At 42.0% G+C, this 21,305-nt stretch overlaps 2 protein-coding genes across 6 annotated transcripts in view; one reads left to right on the forward strand and one right to left on the reverse strand.

Annotated features, from left to right (window-relative positions):
* Window positions 1-9,939, reverse strand: part of NETO1 (neuropilin and tolloid like 1) — a 124,609-nt gene extending 114,670 nt beyond the window's left edge. For 2 of the 5 annotated variants that reach the window (XM_033175593.1, XM_033175612.1), the window contains exons 1-3: window positions 6,581-7,283; window positions 4,505-4,558; window positions 4,124-4,261 (exon numbers count right to left, since the gene is read on the reverse strand). In XM_033175593.1, the coding sequence (XP_033031484.1) occupies window positions 4,124-4,261; window positions 4,505-4,558; window positions 6,581-6,608 (220 nt within the window). In that variant the 5' untranslated portion in view covers window positions 6,609-7,283. Of the gene's footprint in view, window positions 1-4,123; window positions 4,262-4,504; window positions 4,559-4,886; window positions 5,008-6,061; window positions 6,517-6,580; window positions 7,284-9,341 lie in introns of those variants that run through there. The other 3 variants (XM_033175602.1, XM_033175623.1, XM_033175634.1) reach the window with 3 other exon arrangements.
* Window positions 7,528-21,042, forward strand: LOC117098767. The gene is made up of 4 exons (XM_033237653.1): window positions 7,528-7,918; window positions 8,088-8,436; window positions 20,003-20,151; window positions 20,832-21,042. The coding sequence occupies exons 1-4, from the start codon at window positions 7,528-7,530 to the stop codon at window positions 20,879-20,881; spliced, it is 939 nt and encodes a 312-aa protein (XP_033093544.1). The 3' UTR covers window positions 20,882-21,042.
* Window positions 21,043-21,305: the final 263 nt, after the last annotated feature.

Raw genomic sequence — 21,305 nt, forward strand, 5'->3', positions numbered from 1 at the left:
GAGTAACCACGATAATGACAGATTTGAGGGAGTTTCATTGACGTGGTTTTTTTTTGAAATTTGAAAGTACCCAAAGAAATGACTAACCGTGTTTTATGCTTAAAGTGTTAGCCTTACAACAAAAAGGCAAATACTGAGTTAGACCCATCTACGTATCAGTACTAAGTATAGCACTTGCATCCATTACCGTCCTATAGTATGTATCTACCAGTTTATTTCACAATAAATCAGTATAACAAGTTTTATGATGAAACAAACTACTTCAGATTGTAGGTGAATTTAAATAATGTATGGCTAGGGAAAGATAGAGCAATGAAGACAGTCCTTAGCTAATTTACCTAGAACTCTATCTGTCATCTGTCAACATGCGCTCACCAATTTCCCCTACTAAGAAATAATGGCCATCTAACATGAATTCACTTATCCATACCTTCATTCTTGTTATTTCATAAGTTCTGTGGCTGAGTCAACTTCTCAATGTTACTCAGGAAACATTCTGCCATTATGGCTTTTGGTAGGCAGCATTACATGTGGACAATTTATTTTCTTTTGGTCCAGAATGTTGAAGTGAATGACACACACCCGGAAATGAAACCTACATAGCTGAATTTTAGAAGGCAGCGAAATAACTTTTTAAAACTAAGTTTGCTACGTACTTATTGTGGTAGATTTAAAAATGAGTTGATTATGGCACGCAAAAACGATTTGAAGCAATCTAAGTCTAACTCTCTCAACTTCTATTTGCTTCACCTTCAAGAATTTTTTTCACAGCTGCCTTTCCTTTTAACATTTCTGTAAGTTATATTTGATCTAACACTGAGGTTAGTTTATGAGAGGTCTCAACCACTTTGAGAATCTTCAGACGCACTGAGAACTATGAGTACTTTCACCTGGATAGTGCACATGTCTACAGAATATTTCCTCCATTTTGAGGGAATTTTTGGCCACCTGACATTCATAAAGGGATCCTCTCGTTCGTGACTGAGACCTCACCTGTATTCATCACCACAATCGGTCATATCTCTAGAAATCTGACTAATTATGTATCCCTCTTTCTCTTCTATTTTAAGTTTACCTTTCTCTACAGAATATTCATTTTAGAATTAAATATGTGCAACTGGCCCCTTTAAAAGAGAAAAAAACACCCGTCTCCACTATGCCAATGGGAGTGCCCATCGCTGTTACTAACAAACTCTTAACTGCTTCATGTAGCACATGCATTTCTGTTTTTCACCTATGTTTCTCTGCAGTGACAACTGGCACTTTGGCTACTCCCTACTTCTCAAGACCCTGTCCGCTCTGGCTGCTGTGGCATTGGGCACCTGATTCTCCTGCCTAACTCTCTGGCTTCTACTTATTCCATTACTTTTTTCCCATACTCTGTCCATCTCTTACATGTTATTTTCCGGAAAATTTATTCTACATCTTCTTTTCTCTCATTTTAGATGAAGACACCAGGTTGCCACGGGCATTCCAATGGAATGTTACTACAATATAATGATGCCTGGGGCTCTATCTAAGGTCAATTAAATGGGAAAGGCCCAGGAAGCTGCATTTTTAAAAGCAGTTGAAAAATAGTGCTCCAAATACTCTCTTGGATAATTTTATTCATATTAACAACCTCAACAACAATATCTATATTTCTGACATATACAAATACATTTTCAGCACACATCTATCTCTCCACTGAGCTAGAGCTACATGTACCCAATTTGCTTGTGGAACATCTCCATAAGCACAAACTAAACATATTATTTTTCCTTTAAATCAATTTTTCCCGTCTACATTTCTTTTCTGGGATGGCAATTCCGTCTATCCAACAAGTCATCGAGCAACAAACATTAGAACAGTCCCAGGATACCGTATTCTGTAATCCCTTGATCCAGCCACTCACGATCCAGTTTTTTTTTCCTTTTTTTTTTTTTTTTTTTTTTTTTTGAGATGGAGTCTCGCTCTGTCGCCCAGGCTGGAGTGCAGTGGCATGATCTCAGCTCACTGCAAGCTCTGCCTCCCAGGTTCACGCCATTCTCCTGACTCAGCCTCCCGAGTAGCTGGGACTACAGGCGCCCGCCACCTTGCCCAGCTCATTTTTTGTATTTTTAGTAGAGACGGGTTTCACCGTGTTAGCCCAGGATGGCCTCAATCTCCTGACCTTGTGATCCGCCCGCCTCAGCCTCCCAAAGTGCTGGGATCACAGGCGTGAGCCACTGCATCTGGCTGATCCAGTTTCTTAAATACCTCTCAGTTCTTTCATGTACTCCATCACTGATGCCACTTCTTTAGTATAAGTATTTACTATGATTTACTTGGACTTTCCAATTGCTTCTTAGTTTATGTTCTTTTCCTTCAGTTACTTCTTCATTAAAATCTCACGTTATTCCTCAACTTAAATTACTTCAATGGCACCTCACTGTCTCCAACACAATATCCAAGATTTTATCCAGCGGGGATAGAAGGAATACCAGGTACCCCTTTGTCTGAGACTGTCTCCCTCTTCAGCCTCCCGCTGTATTTTCCTCAGATTCTGCAGAAGCCCTAGGATACACCAGGCAGGTCCCCAACCATATCATAGCTGTGAATTTCCGCACACGCTACTCTATGTAGAGAATGATGCCTTCCCTGGACGTTCTTCAGAAACGATGGTAAGCATCTCTTCTTCCCCGTATTCTTCTCTTTGGCTTCCCCGTTGCAACTACTTTGTGCTAATCCTGGGGCCCCTACAGATTGTTTACAGAAAGGGACACAGTCCCCAGAGAATATTGTTAAGTCCTACAGACAAGTAGCAAGTACCTTTTCTATCAGTCGTAAAAGGAATTTGCACTGCCAGACCTTAGGTTTTCAGTGTTATCCTTTTAATAGCATAGCTTATTGTTTTACCTTCTTACAGTGTGGTTTCTATTTCCTGAAAGTTCAATTTCAAGTACTAAGGGTGGGGGAAGGTCTCTGGCCCAATAATTACCAATAAAAATAATCATTTCTAAATAGAGATTCTTAAAATTAGGTAAACAGAAAGTCTGCTTCTTTGAAAACTCTATCAAATAAATGTGTCCCCATTTAAAAGTAATAGAAAGAGCATATATCTTTACATTAAGACAGTTTTCCCTGTGTGTGTGTGTGTGTGTGTGTGTGGAGGGGGGGTGCTCCCAAGTTTTAGGCTATTAGGTACTAACAGTTATAATACTGAAAACTTCCATCACCAGATGAAATGCTTCTACATTTTAAAAGTTGTACTTAAGAGTGAGGTGTTGGCAGGGAGCCATAGTTCATGCCTGTAATCCCAGCACTTTGGGAGGCCAAGGTGGGTAGGTCACTTGAGGTCAAGAGTTCGAGATCAGCCTGTCCAACATGGTAAAACACCGTTTCTACCAAAAATATGAAAATTAGCCAGGCATGGTGGTGTATGCCTGTAATCCCAGCTACTCAGGAGGCTGAGGCAGGAGAATCGCTGGAAATCAGGAGACTCTCGCTCAGTCTCAAAAAAAAAAAAGGTGTTTACAAGGTTACTGTAAATGGGAAATGTTCAAAGAGAAGTCTCTTTCCAACACCATTTATCTTTCATGTTGGAAAAAAGTCATGAAAGAAAGTGTCGTAATTTACAATCCTGACCTTGACTTTAAAATGAGATGTCACTTGTCAACATACATAAGGTAACTATCTTTCAGATTGGTGTTTAGAAAATGTGATTATAGATTGATCTTTGACATTAATATGATTTTTGTACTTTATAATATTAAAGAAAATGTAACATGCAGGTTATTCTACTAATTGTTGAGCTAAAAAAAATACTAGTTTCTCAGACTTACACATTAGTTAATATTGTGCCAACTATGCATCTATTCTATTGCATTAGAACTCTAAATCAATTAAGCCAACTGCAAAACAAACTCTTAAGTTGTTCATTTGTTTTTATTGCACCGAATTTGCTTGTTCATAACCCATTACTAAGAATTTCAATAATTAGCCTGATTCCAGATTGTACAGTTATTTGATTCACTCAGAGACATTTTTGTGCATGATCTCCAAATCAATTTTGTAATGCCTATACGCATTTCTTGATCCAAAGCACAGAGATGGCCAGGTTTTGGCTTAGTGCTCTCTTAACTCTGGCACTGTCTCCCCTTACCTTCTATGATGTAGATGCATTCCCGGTCAGGGGGATACTTGCTGGGATAGTTGGGAGAGGTAAAGATACCTCCCTCTGCATGTTTTGTCCAAGTTCCACACTGCACTGACTTCTGTGTTTCTGAGGTGGTTTGCTTTTCTGTTTTGAAAAAAAAAAGTTTTAAAAAGAGCCATCATCCAATTTTTCTATTACACTAAAAATAGAGAGGACATTCTTATAATATCCATTAGTAAATTAATTTTTACATGTTGTCTTAGCCAAACCAATCAATTATACACATTATAACAGGTTCAGATATTCTGGAATATTAAGAGTAGAAGGAAAATAGGAAAATACAAAATAATTTGAGGTCTTCCACTAGATTTTTCTAAGTAAACACACCTGTTCCTTTCTTGGTTGCCCCAGACAAATGGAGGATGATTAAACTCGCTACAACTGAAACAGAAAAGAAAAATTAGAGTTAAAATACATTGAAATGATCCAATCCCATAAAAACATAACATAATTTCAAGATAAAATATCAAAGCTGATGAACTGTATCATTGTTAACTGTTAGAAGTTGATTCAGAACTTGCAAAAACCAATTTGAAATGTACAAATCAGGAAACCTTGGGACTCCCTTAAGGAAGTAGTGCAAGTTAAGAATGGATGAGACCCAAACTCCTAAGGCAAATACATCGTTCACTCTAAAGGCAACATGACAATTTATTCATGTCACACACAGTACAGTGGGACTTCAGGAGTCACACTGTATCTAAACTGCCCTTAGGGAATGGCTCTGCTAGCATCTCTGAATGAAGAGAGGGGCCAGAAGGTAAAAAGGAGGAAAAGGAGAGGCAAACGATGAGAACAGCTCCATGACTGTTCCTGACACACTGCAGTGTGGCTGTATGTTAGAAAATAAATACTTAGACAAATCCTACAGGCTGTGGGGGAGGGGAACAAGCAAGAAACAGATTAATGTGGATTGTGGGCATTAAGCAGCATTACTAGAATGTTGCCCTACAAAAATGTTCTGAACCTCCAAGTAACCCCATCCCTCAGCACTTTCTAAGCTGTGAAATTAATCTCTTCTAACTTTAACTTGATTTAATACCAAATCAATCTATAGAAATTGATTATTAATTTGAGAAAGGTGATTTCCAAAAGCATTATATTGAGTCAGGTTTCCAGTGTCAAAGAGACTCTGATCTGTAACTTAACAGTAAATCTGCAATGCCATTATAATCTAAATTTGTTTTACTTGCATATTCTTGATCTAATCAACATTTTTACAAGATGAAACACTAGCAAAATAGTGAGTAAGCTAGTCTTCATAATTTGATTTTTCTATTTTATTTTTCTTATTCATTTTGTTGTCCAATGACATAAAAGGTATATGTTTTCATATTTTCACTTAAAATGAATTGGGGGGAGAGCACAATTCACAAATATTTCCTGAATTAAAGCTCCTCACAGGTTTATACATTTATACTTAAACATTATTATAAGAAAGGTATCAACGTCTTGATATTAATATTTAAAATATTATAAACTGTGTGTTACTTTATGCTATAGTCAGTTCATTTGCATTTTAAATTAAGGCACTGGCTGCTATTGTTACTGTGTGTTTCCACAGGGAAAACAAAAACAATTTAATTTGTCTTGCGTCTGCTCACACCCAGAACACACAGGTAAACATCCTTCGGCATCAGGATGTGTATTTGTTTACTCCGCTCTTCCTGTTTCGGTGAAATCACATTATAGACCATGTACTGTGTTTAACTCATCAGCAAAACCCTCTCTTAACTGCGTGGCTCGCGATCAACACTCTCATCTTTGCTTAGTAATGATAAATTTCCACCACACATTTTCTTATACTGCCTTTTACTCGATGACTCGTGATACTATTTTCCTCTCATTCCTTCCCACCTCTACACTGCCCACGTTACCACACACCCATAAAGCGACAACAGCGGTCTCCGGGCGGGAAGGGGTGGAGGCTGACCCTCGCCCTTCCCTCCAGCGCCGGCTTCAGGTGTGCCTTCTGCTACCTCCTGGACTGCGAACAGGGGCCCTCCGAGCTCCGAGAGCCCCTGGAAGAGGAAGACTCCTCTCACCCCACTAGGTATCATCCGCTCTCTCCCGCTTTCCACCTGCGCCCTCGCTGGGGCCAATCTCTGCCGCACGTGTCCATCCCTGGACTGCACGCTATTCTCCACCCCCGGGGGATTCCTGCGCACGGAAAGCCCGTTCTCCCCGGCAGGTTGTGGGATCGGGCGACGGCTGACCGCGCGCCGCCCCCACGCCGGGTTCCACGATGCTGCAATACAGAAAGTTTACGTCGGCCCCAACCCGCGCGGGACTGCAGGGTCCGCCGGAGCGCGGCGCAGAGGCTTTTCCTGCGCCTTCGGCCGCTGGAAAGGGGCGGGAGGGCTGGCTCCGGGAGCGCACGGGCGCGGCGGGCAGGGTACTCACTGTGAAGCACGCTGCGCCCATGGATCATGTCTGTGCGTTACACCAGAGGCTCCGGGCTCCACTAATTCCATTTAGAGACGGGAAGACTTCCAGTGGCGGGGGGAGGACAGGGTCGAGAGGTGCCAAAGACGCAAAGCAAGAACGAAATAAAGGGGGGCCGAGAGGGAGACCAAAGGGAAGGGGGAGCTCCGAGCCCAAGCTGCAGCCAGATCCGGATGAGTCCGTCCTCCGCCCCGGGCGGGCTCTCGCTCTCGCTGGCCCTCAGCGCCGCGCAGCCAGCAGCATCCCCACCGTGACGCTCGCATCACACCCGGGCGCCGGCCGCCACCATCCGCGCCGCCGCCGTCAGGACCCTCCTCCCGGGCATCGTCGCCGCCGCAGGGTCGGGAGGACGCGGCGCGAGGCTGGCGGCGAGCGCGGGGCGAGCCCCGGGACGCCCCCGAGCCGGGGCCGGGGAGCGGGCGCAGCGAGGTGGGGGCCAGTCCAGACCGACGGCAGCGACGGAGCGGGCGGCGGCGGCGGCAGGGATGGCTCAGTCCCCAGTCTCAGACGCGCCGCGCAGCAGGTCGGAGCAGCCTCCCCGGGAGGATGTCCAGCGGCAGCGCTCCTTGCTCCAGCCCTTGGGGATCTTCCGCTGAGGCATTGAAGGCAGGAGGAAGGGGTCCGTCATCGGCTCGCCGGGCTGCGCGCCACCTCTGCGATCTTGCGGAAAGAGGAGCAGGCGGGTGGGCGTCTGGGAGGCGGGCTGGAGGGCGGTGCAGGGGAGCGGGGTGGCGGGGAGGGGGGGCGGGGAAGGGAGGGAGGAGGAAGGAGCCGGAAGAGGGCAGAGTTACCAAATGGGCGCCTTAGTCATGGCTTGGGGCTCCGCGACCCTCCTGGAAGCCCGGAGCCTGGGTGGGATAGCGACGCTGCCCCCAGCCGGCGCCCCGGGGCTGGTGCGCGGCGGAATGGGGCCGCGGCGGCGGCGGCAGCAGCAAGGACAACTGAAGCGCGCGGATCTGGGGGAGGGGCGGGGAGGGGGTGAGGACCGGCTGGGATCCGCGGCTTGGCCCGCCAGGGCGCAGAGAGAGGATGCAGCCGCAAATCCCGAGCCGGATCCTCGTGCCGGACGGAAGGCGTGGAAGCTGGAGGGGCCTTCGTGTGAAAATCCCTTGTGGGGTTTGGTGTTTCACTTTTTAAAGCTTAGACCTTGCGGGCTCTGTACCTCCCACCCCTTGTTTTCCATCCGCGTAAAGGAAATGGGCGCCCGGTCTCCTCTCCCCCGGACGCAGGTTTCGCGGCGGACTCCGCGCTCAGCTTGGGAGACACGGCAGGGGCGCGGCCCAGGGAAAGGCGGCGGTAAAAGTTTCGCGGCTGAGCACCTGGCCTGATGCCGAGTGCCCCCCACCAAATTGCTCCTGCAAAGACGCAGGCTTCTTGCAATTAACCCCCTCCCCACCTCGAGGTGTTTAAAACCACCCCAAGGCACACTCGGACCCCCGTTCCCTCGCTCCACTTTCCTCTGCAGGCGTGCGCGGCGCGTTAAAGTCTGAGAGACAAGAGTTGCGAGGAAACAGCACCGGAAGAGCCCGGGCTTGTACAATGCGAAGCAATGAATACGAAATAACTGCAACCGCGAGGCAGCGCCGGGAAGGGCTGGAGCGTGCGGGCGTGCGGGGAGTCCCTCCCTGGGCGCCGCAACGGCACCTCCTCCCTTTCCCGGCTCCGTCCCGCCCTCCCTCCTCGGCCTCTGCGGACGCGGCCCACGCAGACCTAGCTCGCCGGACCCCGCGACACGGAGGCCATCCCGTCCGGTCACGCACACCCGCGCCGCGGCTGGGGCTCGGGCTGGGGACTGTGGCGGCGAAGAAGCCGTGGTAGGAAGAGCTAATGGCAATGGCGGGGTCGCCGGGGGGCGGGGGGTCAGCAGCAGACGCTGAGCTGTGAAGACTAGGGTGGCCCCGAAAGGCCGAGGAAAGGAGAAAGGGCCACGAGAAGAGTCCGGCGAGCGCTCGAGGCTGGGGCGCTGCCTCCCTGCTCTGGCCCGGCCTCGGCTTCCCGGCACCTGCTGCTGGAGCGCCCACGTGCGCGCTGGGCGTGCGGTGCTCGTCGCGGTCGGTCCTGCCCACGCCTAGCGCAGCGGCTGTGAGCGGGTGGAGGTCTCCTGCCAGTAAGTTGGGATGAGGGACGATGAGGTGACCCCCAAGTCTGGAAAGGATTCAGAGACTCATACGCGCCCCCAGGCCTCCTACCACCACACCAAGCTGCTGGTTCCTCGATTTCCAGGGTGGGGTAAAGTGACCGAGCAGAGGGGTTGGTGTGTTTGTGTGTGCGCGCGCATAGACGCGCGCGCGTGTGTTGTGCATCCGTTTAATGAAAGGTGGGTCATGGGTCAACCCGGGAGTGGAGCGAGATGGAGACGTAAAGAGAGAGAGGTGAGAGAAGGGGGAAGACATGGACCGGGTAAGAGATAGAGAAAGGGGAAGAGAGGACAGACAGAGAAGGGAGAGAGAAAGAAAGGAGAGAGAGGAAAGGGAGAAGAGCAGGGAGAGAAAAGAGAGACAGGAGAGAAAAGGAGGGGACAGAAGAGTGGGGAGACGAGAAAAGAAAGAAGGTGGGGGGACAGAAGAAATGGGGGAGAGAGGGAAGAGGACATAGAGGCTGCGCGCTCTGAATACGCCAAATCCAGCAGAGTTGGAGGCCTGTGAGAGGAGCTGCAAGCTTGAGCAAAGGGCGAGAGGTGAGCGGATAAAGGGAGATTGGTGAGTATCCGCTCACGCACCTACTTGTAAAAGGATCTAGGGAAAACACGCAGACGGTCCCGCGGGAGTCCTGTGACCCACGTGAAGTGCTCGTGCCAGCGCGGGGTGAGGTGGTGGGCAACGCTGGTCCTGGACTTGAGGAAGAAGTTCTCTAGCCTAAGGAAGCAAAAGCGTTCAAAGATCAGTGAGGCCGCCTCACAGAGGGATATGCAGATGACAGAATGCCTGGAAAATGCACCTCTATAGAGGAGAGGGTGGGGGTCTTGCCAAAGGACCAGTCACAAGAGTTGACAGTTGAATATTGGAATCTTCCTTATGGTTGGATGGCGCTTTCTTTACATCCAAAATATGCGTTATTCGTGAAAATGACGCAGTTCTACAAAGTGGCAACATTTAAAATTATTTATAGAGAGTTACTGCATTTCTCAATCACAGTTGGAAGGCAGACAAAAAAAAAAAAAAAAAACTTGGTTTTACGATAAATGCTCTCATTCACCTACCCTCTTCTGTCCTCTGCCCAGATCAGTTTCCCAGGACACAGATTTTGTAACCTGCCAAGGAAGTGGCTACCTTGCTAGACAGGTAGTCCTTTTATCAGGAGACAGGAAATTAGTAAGGAAATCATAGGGAAGGTGAAAGTGTCCTAACCTTTTGTCCATGCCTGTAATTGAAGTGGCCTCTATTTTATTTCTTTCTTTTTTTTCCTTAGAATTAAAGGGTGGAGCGCAGTGGCTGGGTCACAGCTTGCTGCAGCCTCAACTTCCTGGGCTCAACTGAGCTTCCTACCTCAGCCTCTGAAGTAACTGGGACTACATGCACAGGCCATCATGCCTAGCTAATTCTTTTATTTTATATATTTTTTAGAGAGGGGGTCTAGCCATGTTACCCAGGCTGTTCTCAATCTCCTGGCCAAAAGGGATCCTCTGGCTTCTCGCTGATCTTTTTAATGTCCAGTGCTTTCTTGGGCAATGCGTGGGGCTGAGGCATTAAATTTTGCTGAAACCTCGGTGCTGAGGGAGTGAGTGCGCACATTCTGGACCTAGGACAGGCAAGCGGCCTGGCTGGCTCAGGTGCTCTGATAATCAACCAAGAGACTGGGCCAAAACAGATGCTGGGGCCCTTGCTGCACCATCCTACTGCTCCCAGGCTGCAGGTGCAACATTGTTATTGATGATTCCATTCATTTCTCTTCATACACACATATACACACTCTTCGCCATCCACGACATCCTGTTTACTTGGCAAGCTGCCTTCTCATTTTTAAGTTCCAGAATCCACACTTGCTGAATAATGCTACCTCCCTAATAGGGACCCATAAGATTTTTCTTTCTGAGAAAAACCAACATATGGGAAAAGTTCAGTTTCTCCAAGAAAAGGTTGTGCACACATATGGTCAAATTACAAGACGTCGTTGTTTTGAAAGGGAGAGCATATAAACTGATAGCTTTTGTGAGTTGAGTGCGCCATCCTGGAAGATGGTGCTTTGTCGCAGTTCCCCAAGGTTAGCATTGAAATAGTGACTACTATAGAAGATGGTGCAGAATTAAAGCCACTTGAACCCAAAGAAGGTGTCATTAGTAAGCTGGTTTTATTTTTTAGCTGGCACCTTCCTAACAATGAAAGATTAGAAGGACTTCCAAAATCCTAAAAAGAATTGGTGTAGGATACATGCCATTCCAATTCAAATGCACGTAGTATTTGTCTACATATGTGTACTTCTCTATAGAAAAAAATAAAACTACAGGTCTACCAGGGCTCCTTTGTTAATTAAGCTCCAGTACTAGTATATCTTAAAAGTTGTCTATCAGTGAAAGAGGTGATGCTACAAAAAATAACTCAAATATAGTAGTGCTACTGACACATCCATATTACAGTAATATTTTTTTATTTTTACATAACTATTTACATGATTATGAAGTGTAAAGATTTTTGTATTTAAAAATATATGTCATAATATAGTTTCTCAAAAACGAGTAATTTGCTGGTAATTATAGGAATGTTTTTTGAAAATTATCTGAAATACTCTAACATGAAGCTGATTTTAAGCAATATTGAAGAAGCTCTCTTCAGCAATCTATAGGTGTATCCTAACACAGTAGAAAGTCTCCGGCCGGGTGCGGTGGCTCACACCTGTAATCCCAGCACTTTGGGAGGCCGAGATGGGTGGATCACAAAGTCAGGAGATCCAGACCATCCTGGCTAACAGGGCGAAACCTCGTCTCTACTAAAAAAATACGAAAAATTAGCCGGGCGAGGTGGCGGGCGCCTGTAGTCCCAGCTACTCCGGAGGCTGAGGCAGGAGAATGGCGTGAACCCAGGAGGCAGAGCTTACAGTGAGCCAAGATCGCGCCACTGCACTCCAGCCTGGGCGACAGAGCAAGACTCCGTCTCAAAAAAAAAAGAAAAAAGAAAGTCTCCATGAAATAGAAGGCATGTCAAAATCTCTGAAATCTTACATTTAAACCAAGCAGGACATTTTATGATCACCACTAGGGACAAATAAAATATGGTTTTGTTAGAAGTACAGATGTATTGTATTCTTAGACAGCAAAAGAATATTAGCCTCTTGTGGGAAAGAACTTTCATAGCACTTCCTTAACCAGTTATTTAATAGCACTTTCAGATACATGATCCATCAATCCGTATCAAAATTTCAGAAAAAAATTATTTTCATTTTGATTGATATTTACTTCGCAGTGTATGATATTTACTTCACAGTGATATTTACTTTGCAGTGTATATAAAATCAATTATTTTTATAATCACTTGACTAATTATAAGATCATCCTCTATAAATCAATATAAACTTCAGGAACATTTATGAAGATATACCCCAAGATTGAAAGTGTAAAGGCTCCGTACAGAAGCCACCTTCTTTCTATAAGTATTGTACTACAAAGTCCACTCACTGCTATTTCAGGGAAAAAAACAAGTTTCCATTCCTAGAGGACGGCATATTTGGAAAATATAAAGCTAAACTAAAGGGTAAATCTGCATATTCCATGTCAAAATAACCATTAATAAGTACAAACAAAATGTTATTTCAGTGTGCTAAATCAGATATGTGAAAGTTTCTTATGAGTTAGACATACTCTGTGTGTGTGTTTTGAAGTCTCGCCCTGTTGCTCAGGCTGGAATGAGGTGGCACGATCTCAGCTCACTGCAACCTCTGCCCCCTGGGTTCAAGCCTGCCTCAGCCTCCAGAGTACCTGGGATTACAGGTGTGTGCCTCCACGCCTGCCTAATTTTTTTAATGTTTTTAGTAGAAACAGGGTTTTGCCATGTTGGCCATGCTGGTCTCAAACTTCTACCATCAGGTGATCAGCCCCCCTTAGCCTCCCAAAGTGCTGAGATTACAGATGTGAACCACAGCGCCCAGCCTTTTTTCATAATTATGTAAGTTAATAGCATCACATAAACTTAATACCTTTGACTGTTTAGCACATACTTTAATCTTGTTATGATTTATTATTATGCGGATTTGGAAACTAACAAAAGCCATGATTTGCTTGGTGAAAGTAACCCTGGATGTTAAGGTAGGACTTAACATCCAGGATTTATCTGACTTAAATACATTTTGAGGAGAGTACCAAGCTTTTGTGTATAAAGGGAAATGTTAAATGAAAATCTTCCTTTTTTTAAAATACTAACTACCTGATTTACCTATTCTTCCTTTGAGTGTCCATTCTCTGTTATAATTAATATGGTATAAGGAAATGTCCTACCATGTTTCCCTTTACATTTGCAAGACAAAAAATGAAACATAAAATAACTTTGTTCTCAGTTTTAGATTAGATAAATTTACAAATAATGTATTTTCAGAAAGTAGTAATATATATAGCAGCAGAATTTTTGCCAAATAGTTATAGTTACAATAATTTTCAAAAATTAAGGCAAAATATATTTTTACTTTTTAGTAAATTATTATTTAAAATATTCTCTAAAATAGTTTTATAATTGATATGTACAGTCAATTTTTGGTATTATATATATATTTCTTTTCTTTTTTCTTTTTTCGAGACAGAGTCTTGCTCTGTCACCCAGGCTGGAGTGCAGCAGCATGATCTCGGCTCACTGCAACCTCCACCTCCCGGGTTCCAGTGATTCTCCTGCCTCAGCCTCCCAAGTAGCTGGCACGCACCACCACACCTGACTACTTTTTGTATTTTTAGTAAAAATGGGGTTTCACCATATTGGTCAGGCTGGTCTTGAACTCCTGATCTCAGGTGATCCACCTGCCTCGGCTTCCCAAAGTGCTGGGATTACAGGTGTGAGCCACAGGCAATCGCTAATTCACCAGAATTTCCAACACCCTCACCTACTCCCTGACACTATGTAGGAAATATCCGGCTAGGCACAATGGCTCATGTTTGTAATCCCAGCACTTTGGGAGGCCGAGGTGGGTGAATCACCTGAGGTCAGGAGTTTAAGACCAGCCTGGCTAACATGGTAAAACCCTGCCTCTACTAAAAATACAAAAATTAGCTAGGTGTGGTGGTGCATGCCTGTAGTCCCAGCTACTTGGAAGGCTGTGGCAGGCAAATTGCTTAAACCTGGGAGGTAGAGGTTGCAGTGAGCCGAGACCATGCAGCGTGGGCAACAGAGTGAGACTCCGTCTCAGAAAAAAAAACAAAAAAAGGAAATATCCACACTACTTTCCGTTTCGTTTGCACGAATATGAAGTTTTGCATCTCTATCAACACTCTGAAGACACCAGTTTTTACTAAATAGGACACAGGATATGGCTGTGATTTGTTGGGTCTTACTTGCCCTGCCTCTGTATGTATTTTGTTGCAATCCTTGATCTGACTGTAGCTTATCATTCTTTAAATGAAGAAAACGAGGCCAAAAGAAGTGCAGCGATTTCTGTAATGCCACTTTTTTTGGATAACTGCATAACTGACAGAATCCAGGACTTTCCACCTTACTGGGGGTGTGTGGGGGGGAGGGGGAACTACTTAGATTGTTTCACCTGAGTTCAAGGGAAAGTCCTCATTCTTTCTGCAGGTTACCAGTCACTCACTTCCAGCCAGAGCGTGAGTGCCTCGAGGTCACTGCCAAATGTAATAAGCCGTATGAGGGTTCATCCCAAAACAAAAAGAAAAAAATATATAAAAAAGGCAACTATCAGGGAAAAATAAAGCAAGTTCATTGTAGGGAACTGCACAGGGATCAGAAATCCCATGGCATGCAGAAGGTAAAAATGAGAGAGCAGAGATTATCGAGTTATTGCAAAGACTTACTGGAATCACACACATTTATAGACACACATGCAGTATAAGGAGAGCAGGTGGGTAGAAAGGGAATATAATATCCTAGCTGAATGATAATAACTTGACCTCCTAGAAAAGCGACAGTTCCTTAATATGACTTTTACAATGTTAAACCATGATGTGTAGAAGTTAAGAGCATTGAAATCAAGAACATTTTGTTTGAATACCAGGCCTATCAATTACAAGGTGTATAATAATTACTTAAACTTTCTTAGCCTATGTGCTCTCCTCTGTAAGACAGTCCTAATAACACATAGGACTATTTAAGAGTTTAAATGGGAAGACATCAAAAGCACTGAGCACAGTGGCAGCATATATAAATAAATATTTCAGTGTTTTGTTAACACTGTCAGTACTGCCCGTTATTGTGAACAGCAGCATATGGAAGCTGTTCCATGCAAGCCTAGAGATGGCAATACCCATATCTATAAGTGTACCTAGAGCTATGCAGGTACCTATACCTACTTCGATATGTATGTCTACTCCTATATTTATATTTATGTCTGTATCTGCATCACCACGCATATGTCTTTTATAGTTTAATATAGCAATGCTGATAGAAACCTAAGTCAAGAAAGGTTCATATGCATCAAAGCCAAGCTCAATAACCAATACGAAAAAACGGGGAAATCTCTGTAGGATACCGAAGATTCGTGTGGTTGGTGGAGGAAACTGGAGAAGGCTAAGGGCTGTAAGTGGGGACGTTCTGTGAGATAGTTCTGTAATAATGCCATCTCAGAGTGAGAAGGGTAAAGCAAGAACAAAAAAGGAAAAGGAATATTTCAACTTAATGATATTTCATAATATAATTATACAATATCATAAGACCTCAAAACAAAAACAGGTATAGAGGACTAAATAGACTATTTTGAACAAAAAATACACAACTAGAATCACGATAATACTATTTAATAAAATTGAAGACAGAAAAATTCTTAAAGATTATGGAGAGAAAGAAGATGGTAATAGCAAAAAAACAGATTATTTCAGGAAAGAGCAAGAATTAGATTGACAGCAGTCTTGGAAAAATGACATTGGGCACAGAGTGAATGGAACTGTACTGTCAAAGTGTTAAAGAAAAACTTTTTAACCTAGTATTTATTTATATGCCTGTAAACTATTGCTTAAGGTTTAAAATAAAGATATTTTAACATACTCAATTTTTAAAAATACTTAGATGATGTATTATAGCAAGAAGAATGATGACTTCAGGAGGATATTGCAATATCGAAGTAAAGATGAGTAAAGTCTTATGAAAATTCATTGTCTAAATAACTGATATATATTATGAGGGGTAAGATGGGAAGAAAATAGGGAGATGTGTTGTAAATTTCTTTTCTTGCTTGGATAAAAAAGGTAGATATTCAGTATCACTAGATATTGGAAAAGAGTGTTAGTATAGCTGTATGTAAGTAAGTTAGGTAACTGCTATAAGAATAAAACAGAATATTACATGTTGATGTTGGCTAAAGAAAACCTGTCCAACGGAATATGCCAGTAATAATAATAATAATAATAATAATAATAATAAATGAAGCACAAAAGCAAAATAAAATTAAAAAAATAAAAGTATAGTGGCAGAAAACATGAAAAAATGATAGAAATAATCATAAAACTATATGGGTTAAAGGTTTCAGTGAGAAGAGAAAATATTTCTGATTAGATATCAACTAAAATAAAATTCATGAACGTGTGTAAAGGATATATTTAACACAATTTATAGATTTATTGAAAATATATGACTGGGAAAAGATTTTCAAGTCAAATAAGTATACTGAGATGACAATTATATACTAGGCAAATAGCATCAAAGCAAGACAATTATAAGAAAAAAATTTTGTTGTATACTATTAGGGAAAAAAATAGTCAAATTGATGTAATTGTCCCAAACACATACACAGATAAAGTTTAGCCTCAAATTATTTTTAGAGTGAAAGATAACATGTAATCCCAGCACTTTGGGAGGCCGAGACGGGCGGATCACGAGGTCAGGAGATCGAGACCATCCTGGCTAACCCGGTGAAACCCCTTCTCTACTAAAAAAATACAAAAAAACTAGCCGGGCGAGGTGGCGGGCGCCTGTAGTCCCAGCTACTGGGGAGGCTGAGGCAGGAGAATGGCGTTAACCCGGGAGACGGAGCTTGCAGTGAGCCAAGATCCGGCCACTGCACTCCAGCCTGGGCGACAGAGTGAGACTCCGTCTCAAAAAAAAAAAAAAAAAAAAAAAAAAGAAAACATTATGTTAAATAATAATTGTAATTGGAAATTTTTAACACAATCTTCTCAGAAACTGACTGATTAAAACATTTTAAAATGAGCAGATATTAAGAACTTATGAATAAAAGTCAGCTTATTTTAGACAAGTATGAATTTAAAGTCAACAAAAATAAACACATTTTAAACTCTTATAAAACATTTATTTAAAATAAATATATTATTGGCAAAAAATATAAGCTCAAAAAGTTAACATACAAATTATATCCTATGAGATATAATAATATTAAAAACTGATATCCAAAGTACAGCTTAATGTCACGTCTGAAAATTAAACAATGCTTACAACAAGAATACAGTTATTTAATATATGGTTCTTAGATCAAATAAGAAATTATGAAAATTTACTATGTATAGTTTAATGATATGTAATAACAAATATCTAAATCTATGATCAACAGATGTCTAAATCTGTGGCATGTTATAAAGTAATGTTTAGAAGAAAACTTTCAGTTTTTAATAGAACAGCCTAATACTTGGTATAGAACAACATAGTAAACTCAAGGGAAAGGAAAAATGCATAAGTTAGTAGAAATCGATTAAGCAGACTAACAATATTTTTTAAAAGTAAATTCTAGTTATTTGGAAAAAAATATTAGCCAGATAAACTTCTATCCAGATGATCAGGAGCAATAAAAAAATAGAAGTCCTACCAACAACATAAAGAATGAAATGCAGAGAAAATAGAGATAAAAACAGTAGAGAATATGAGCACCTGCATGTAAACCAATGTGAAAACCAGGATGAAATGGATAAAATTATTTTTAGAAAAACTATAGAATGCAAACATTTCTGAAGAAAAAAAGAGTTTATTGATATGTCCATAACCATAAATAAATGGAATTGCTGATTCTGCTCACTACCTCTCACTCCACCAAAATAAATACCTAAATGGGTGATTGCAGGCTGACTGAATGGATGAATACACAAATGAATTAGTCTCTGGGTAAAAAAAAAAAAATTGCATCTAAAAAGATATTACATCTAAAGTTTATGACACGTTGTACCTCTAAGGAGGTGATAATCCACTTTGCCTGCAAGGTGTTCCAGAAAATTTTGCAAAAAGAGAAAAAACTATAACACTAGTTTCAAGAAGCTCGTATAGCCTTGGAATCAAAATGAGATGCACTGAACTCTGGTGTTGTGTCCAGCATTATTACCCTCCTGGGCCTATGTCAAGGCCCATTGACCCGATCTCCAATGACCTGCAACTGCAGACATTTTCTAAGGGCTTCTTCTGGCTGCTGGAGCCCGCTTTGCTCAGCCTCACAGCAGGGAGAAATGCCAGCAACCTTCAAACAATGACTGCCGGGGTTTTGTCTCACCCATCACGTAGTGCAGTTATGAAGTGCAGGCCTCCAGAGTTTCCAGCAGGGTGACGGACTAGTTTTGCGCAGTTGTGATGTGCTTGACAACAAAGAGTTGCATGGCTGTCTTCCTGTCCTGGTCTCAGTTCCCAATACTCTACTAGTATATTCTGGAAGAACCTCTGAAGTAACTATACTTACATTCTTATCCCAGGGTTTTTGTCATTGTTTTTCTGTTTTGTTTTTCTTGGGAAAGGCAATTGGTACCCAAAGTGTTCCCAGGATGGAGATTCCCAGACTGGAGGCTGGATGTGGACATCTTCCTGCCTGTTAACAGCAGGCATTCTATGAACGGGGGTTATTGGAACAGCAGTGCCCTGACCCCTGGCATGTCATCCCATCACAATGGCTAAGGCTTTTGCCTGTGGAAAACTGGGATAGAAAATAGAACAGTGTGCCCTGGTTTATGTCTCATCTCTGGTGTTTCTATATTAAAGTCGGACTCTGATAGGGAAGAAGTAGGACGTTAAGACCTGGGGTGGAGACTCCAGGGTGGCTGTGCTTGAGAATGTTGAACATTCAGGTTCCCCTAAGCCCTTTGAATCAGCACAAGTGTCTCATCTACACCTGCTGGAGAATAGCAGCCTCCCCTCCTCTCAAACCCGGTAATTCCCCGCCCTAAGGCAAAAGCCATACAGGATAATATATACTTGCTGTCTTGAAGATCTGACCTCACCTCCCTTAATTGATTCTAAACCAATTACGAGGTTCAAGTCTCAGCATGTCCTCACTGGGGAAATTCTGTTTCTGTCTAGGGAAGAAATGAAGATTATTAGCAGAACCTGAGAATGGATCTTGTGGGTGCTATATGCCTTCAAAACCAGCATCTCTAGGAGATTCACTGAGAGCCATTATTTTCTTGAAGTTTCAAGGAAACCTTCCAGTAGTTTAATAGTAGTTTATTGTTAGTGCTTATGTACTTTGTCCTTGCCAAATTCAATCCTGAGTCAGGCAAGTTCTCCAACATCAAAAATATCTTACTGGTACCTATATTCTGTCCCCACCACCCCTGTATCCCAGTCTGGTAACTGCCTTTATATCTAGGTTTTGCTATTAATAGTAATTCTGTTACTATCAAGTTGAGTTCAGAAATAAGAAAATATAACTAGTCATACTTTCTCACACTGAACACATAGTTTATTATATTCACACACAGTTTTCTCCTTTTGCCCCACAAAACAATGTTCAAAGTTCAATGAGACATTCCTCATAAAATTTAGATACCTAGCATGGCAATTCCACTTGAAACCTTATATACAATCTGAAAATTGTCACCACTTTAAAAATGGGAAAATATTTGTAACATATTACAGCTATAGAAGTTTATAGTACATGTTAGAGAAGACTCTCAAGAATTCTGGGTGATGGTCAGACTAATGCCCAACACATCATTTATGGAAATCTGTGGTCATAACACTCACCTTAGTGAGTAGGTATTTATCTTTTGTTATTATATCTATTTGTTGTATCTATTATATCTATTTGTTATTATTTCTCCTGAATTATTTTTCAAGTGACAGTCATCCAGGGAAGAACAAAGCTCATATATCAAGGATTTTTTTTATGTCTTTTCAATATAATTCTGTATTGAATAAACAGAGAGTAAATTTGTAAGGAAATGAAAGAATGTTGGTGATATGGTTTGGCTCTGTGTCCCCACTCAAATCTCAACTCAAATTGTAAACCCCATGCACATGTTGAGGGAGGATCCTGGTGGGAGGTGATTGGCTCATGGAATCCATTTCCCCGATGCTGTTCTCGTGATAGTGAGGGAGTTCTCACAAGTTCTGATGGTTTAAGCATGGAAGTTTATCCTGAGGTCTCCTGTCCTGCTGGTATGTTAGGCGTGCCTTGCTTCCCCTTCATATTCCGCCATGATTATACATTTCCTGAGGCTTCCCAAGCCATGCGGAACTGTGAGTCAATTAAACCTCTTTTCTTTATAAATTAACCAGTCTCTGGTATTCTTTATAGCAGTGTGAAAATGAACTTATGCAGTTGGGTTAACTCATGTAGAGTCAGTGTGCTGTACAAAAATACACTTCTTATACAGTCACAGAATATGTTTTGCGCAACCAAGGCCAACTTAAATAGAAATACTAATAGTAGAGATTACTTTTTTTAAAAAAAGTATTGTTTTCTGATAATTTAGGTCTGTAAAACAGGAAAAAGGATCAAATAAATGAAAATATAGATGTATGATAGATAATTGATAGATGATAGATGTGGAGAGACAAAGAGCTAGTAAATAATCATATGTTGGAATTTAATACCTTATTTGTCTAGCATTTACTAAGTACCATCCCATCCATGTTTGTGAAAGAAAGGGTTTTACCTTTACTTAGGAAACTTATGTATTACTTTAAAAAAAAGAAAAGAAACATGTTCTTACTCTTTCACCTAGGCTGGAGTGTAGTGATGTGATCATAGCTCACCGCTTCTGCCTTCCTAATAGCTGAGACTACAGTTGTGCACCACCATGCCCAGCTTACGTTACTTTAAAGGTAAAATGCATTGTTCTTGTTACCCTCTGCAATAAGAATTTTTTATTATGTATTCTTAATATATACCTTTGACTCATATTCTTTTATTGTAGGCATACGACTCAGGATTCGTAACTACATATACATGGATAGAAGTGCATGAACAGAAAATCTGCTCTTCTGGAATACCAAATGCAAAATTAAAGTCACTACAAGCAGAATTTGGAGAAAACAAATAAAAGATGCAATATAGTTTTTAAAATCATTGTTAAACTATAATGAGCCTGTACTTTGCTTAAACAATAAAAACATCTTTGATTTATACTGAATTTTGTTTTATTTGGATAAACTAATGTGAAACATCTTGAAAATGTCTTCTGCATCATTTTGGTTTTATTATGGTGAAACTCCCATTTATGTAATGCAACTTATATACAAAACTGTGCTTCCCTAAGGGGATCCCCTTAATAGAAACACCAAAACTCATTCAACTCTTGTCCTTTGTAGTAGTTATTTAATTAGCCTTTCTATGCTATACGTTCTAGGGATATCTGAACTTAGGAAATTTATCAATTCTTCTTACAATT

This window comes from Trachypithecus francoisi, unplaced genomic scaffold (genome assembly GCF_009764315.1).
Source record: "Trachypithecus francoisi isolate TF-2019V2 unplaced genomic scaffold, Tfra_2.0 Contig01474, whole genome shotgun sequence".
In the NCBI taxonomy this organism is placed as follows: Eukaryota; Metazoa; Chordata; class Mammalia; order Primates; family Cercopithecidae; genus Trachypithecus; species Trachypithecus francoisi.

Bases quoted from the DNA above. Each gene is read 5' to 3' on its own strand.
- LOC117098767 (XM_033237653.1), top strand. From the start codon at position 7,528: ATGGGGCCGCGGCGGCGGCGGCAGCAGCAAGGACAACTGAAGCGCGCG. The intron at 7,919-8,087 runs GTAAAAGTTTCG...TTTCCTCTGCAG, and splicing joins CGGCCCAGGGAAAGGCGGCG to GCGTGCGCGGCGCGTTAAAG. The intron at 20,152-20,831 runs GTGAGTCAATTA...CTTTTATTGTAG, and splicing joins TTCCCAAGCCATGCGGAACT to GCATACGACTCAGGATTCGT.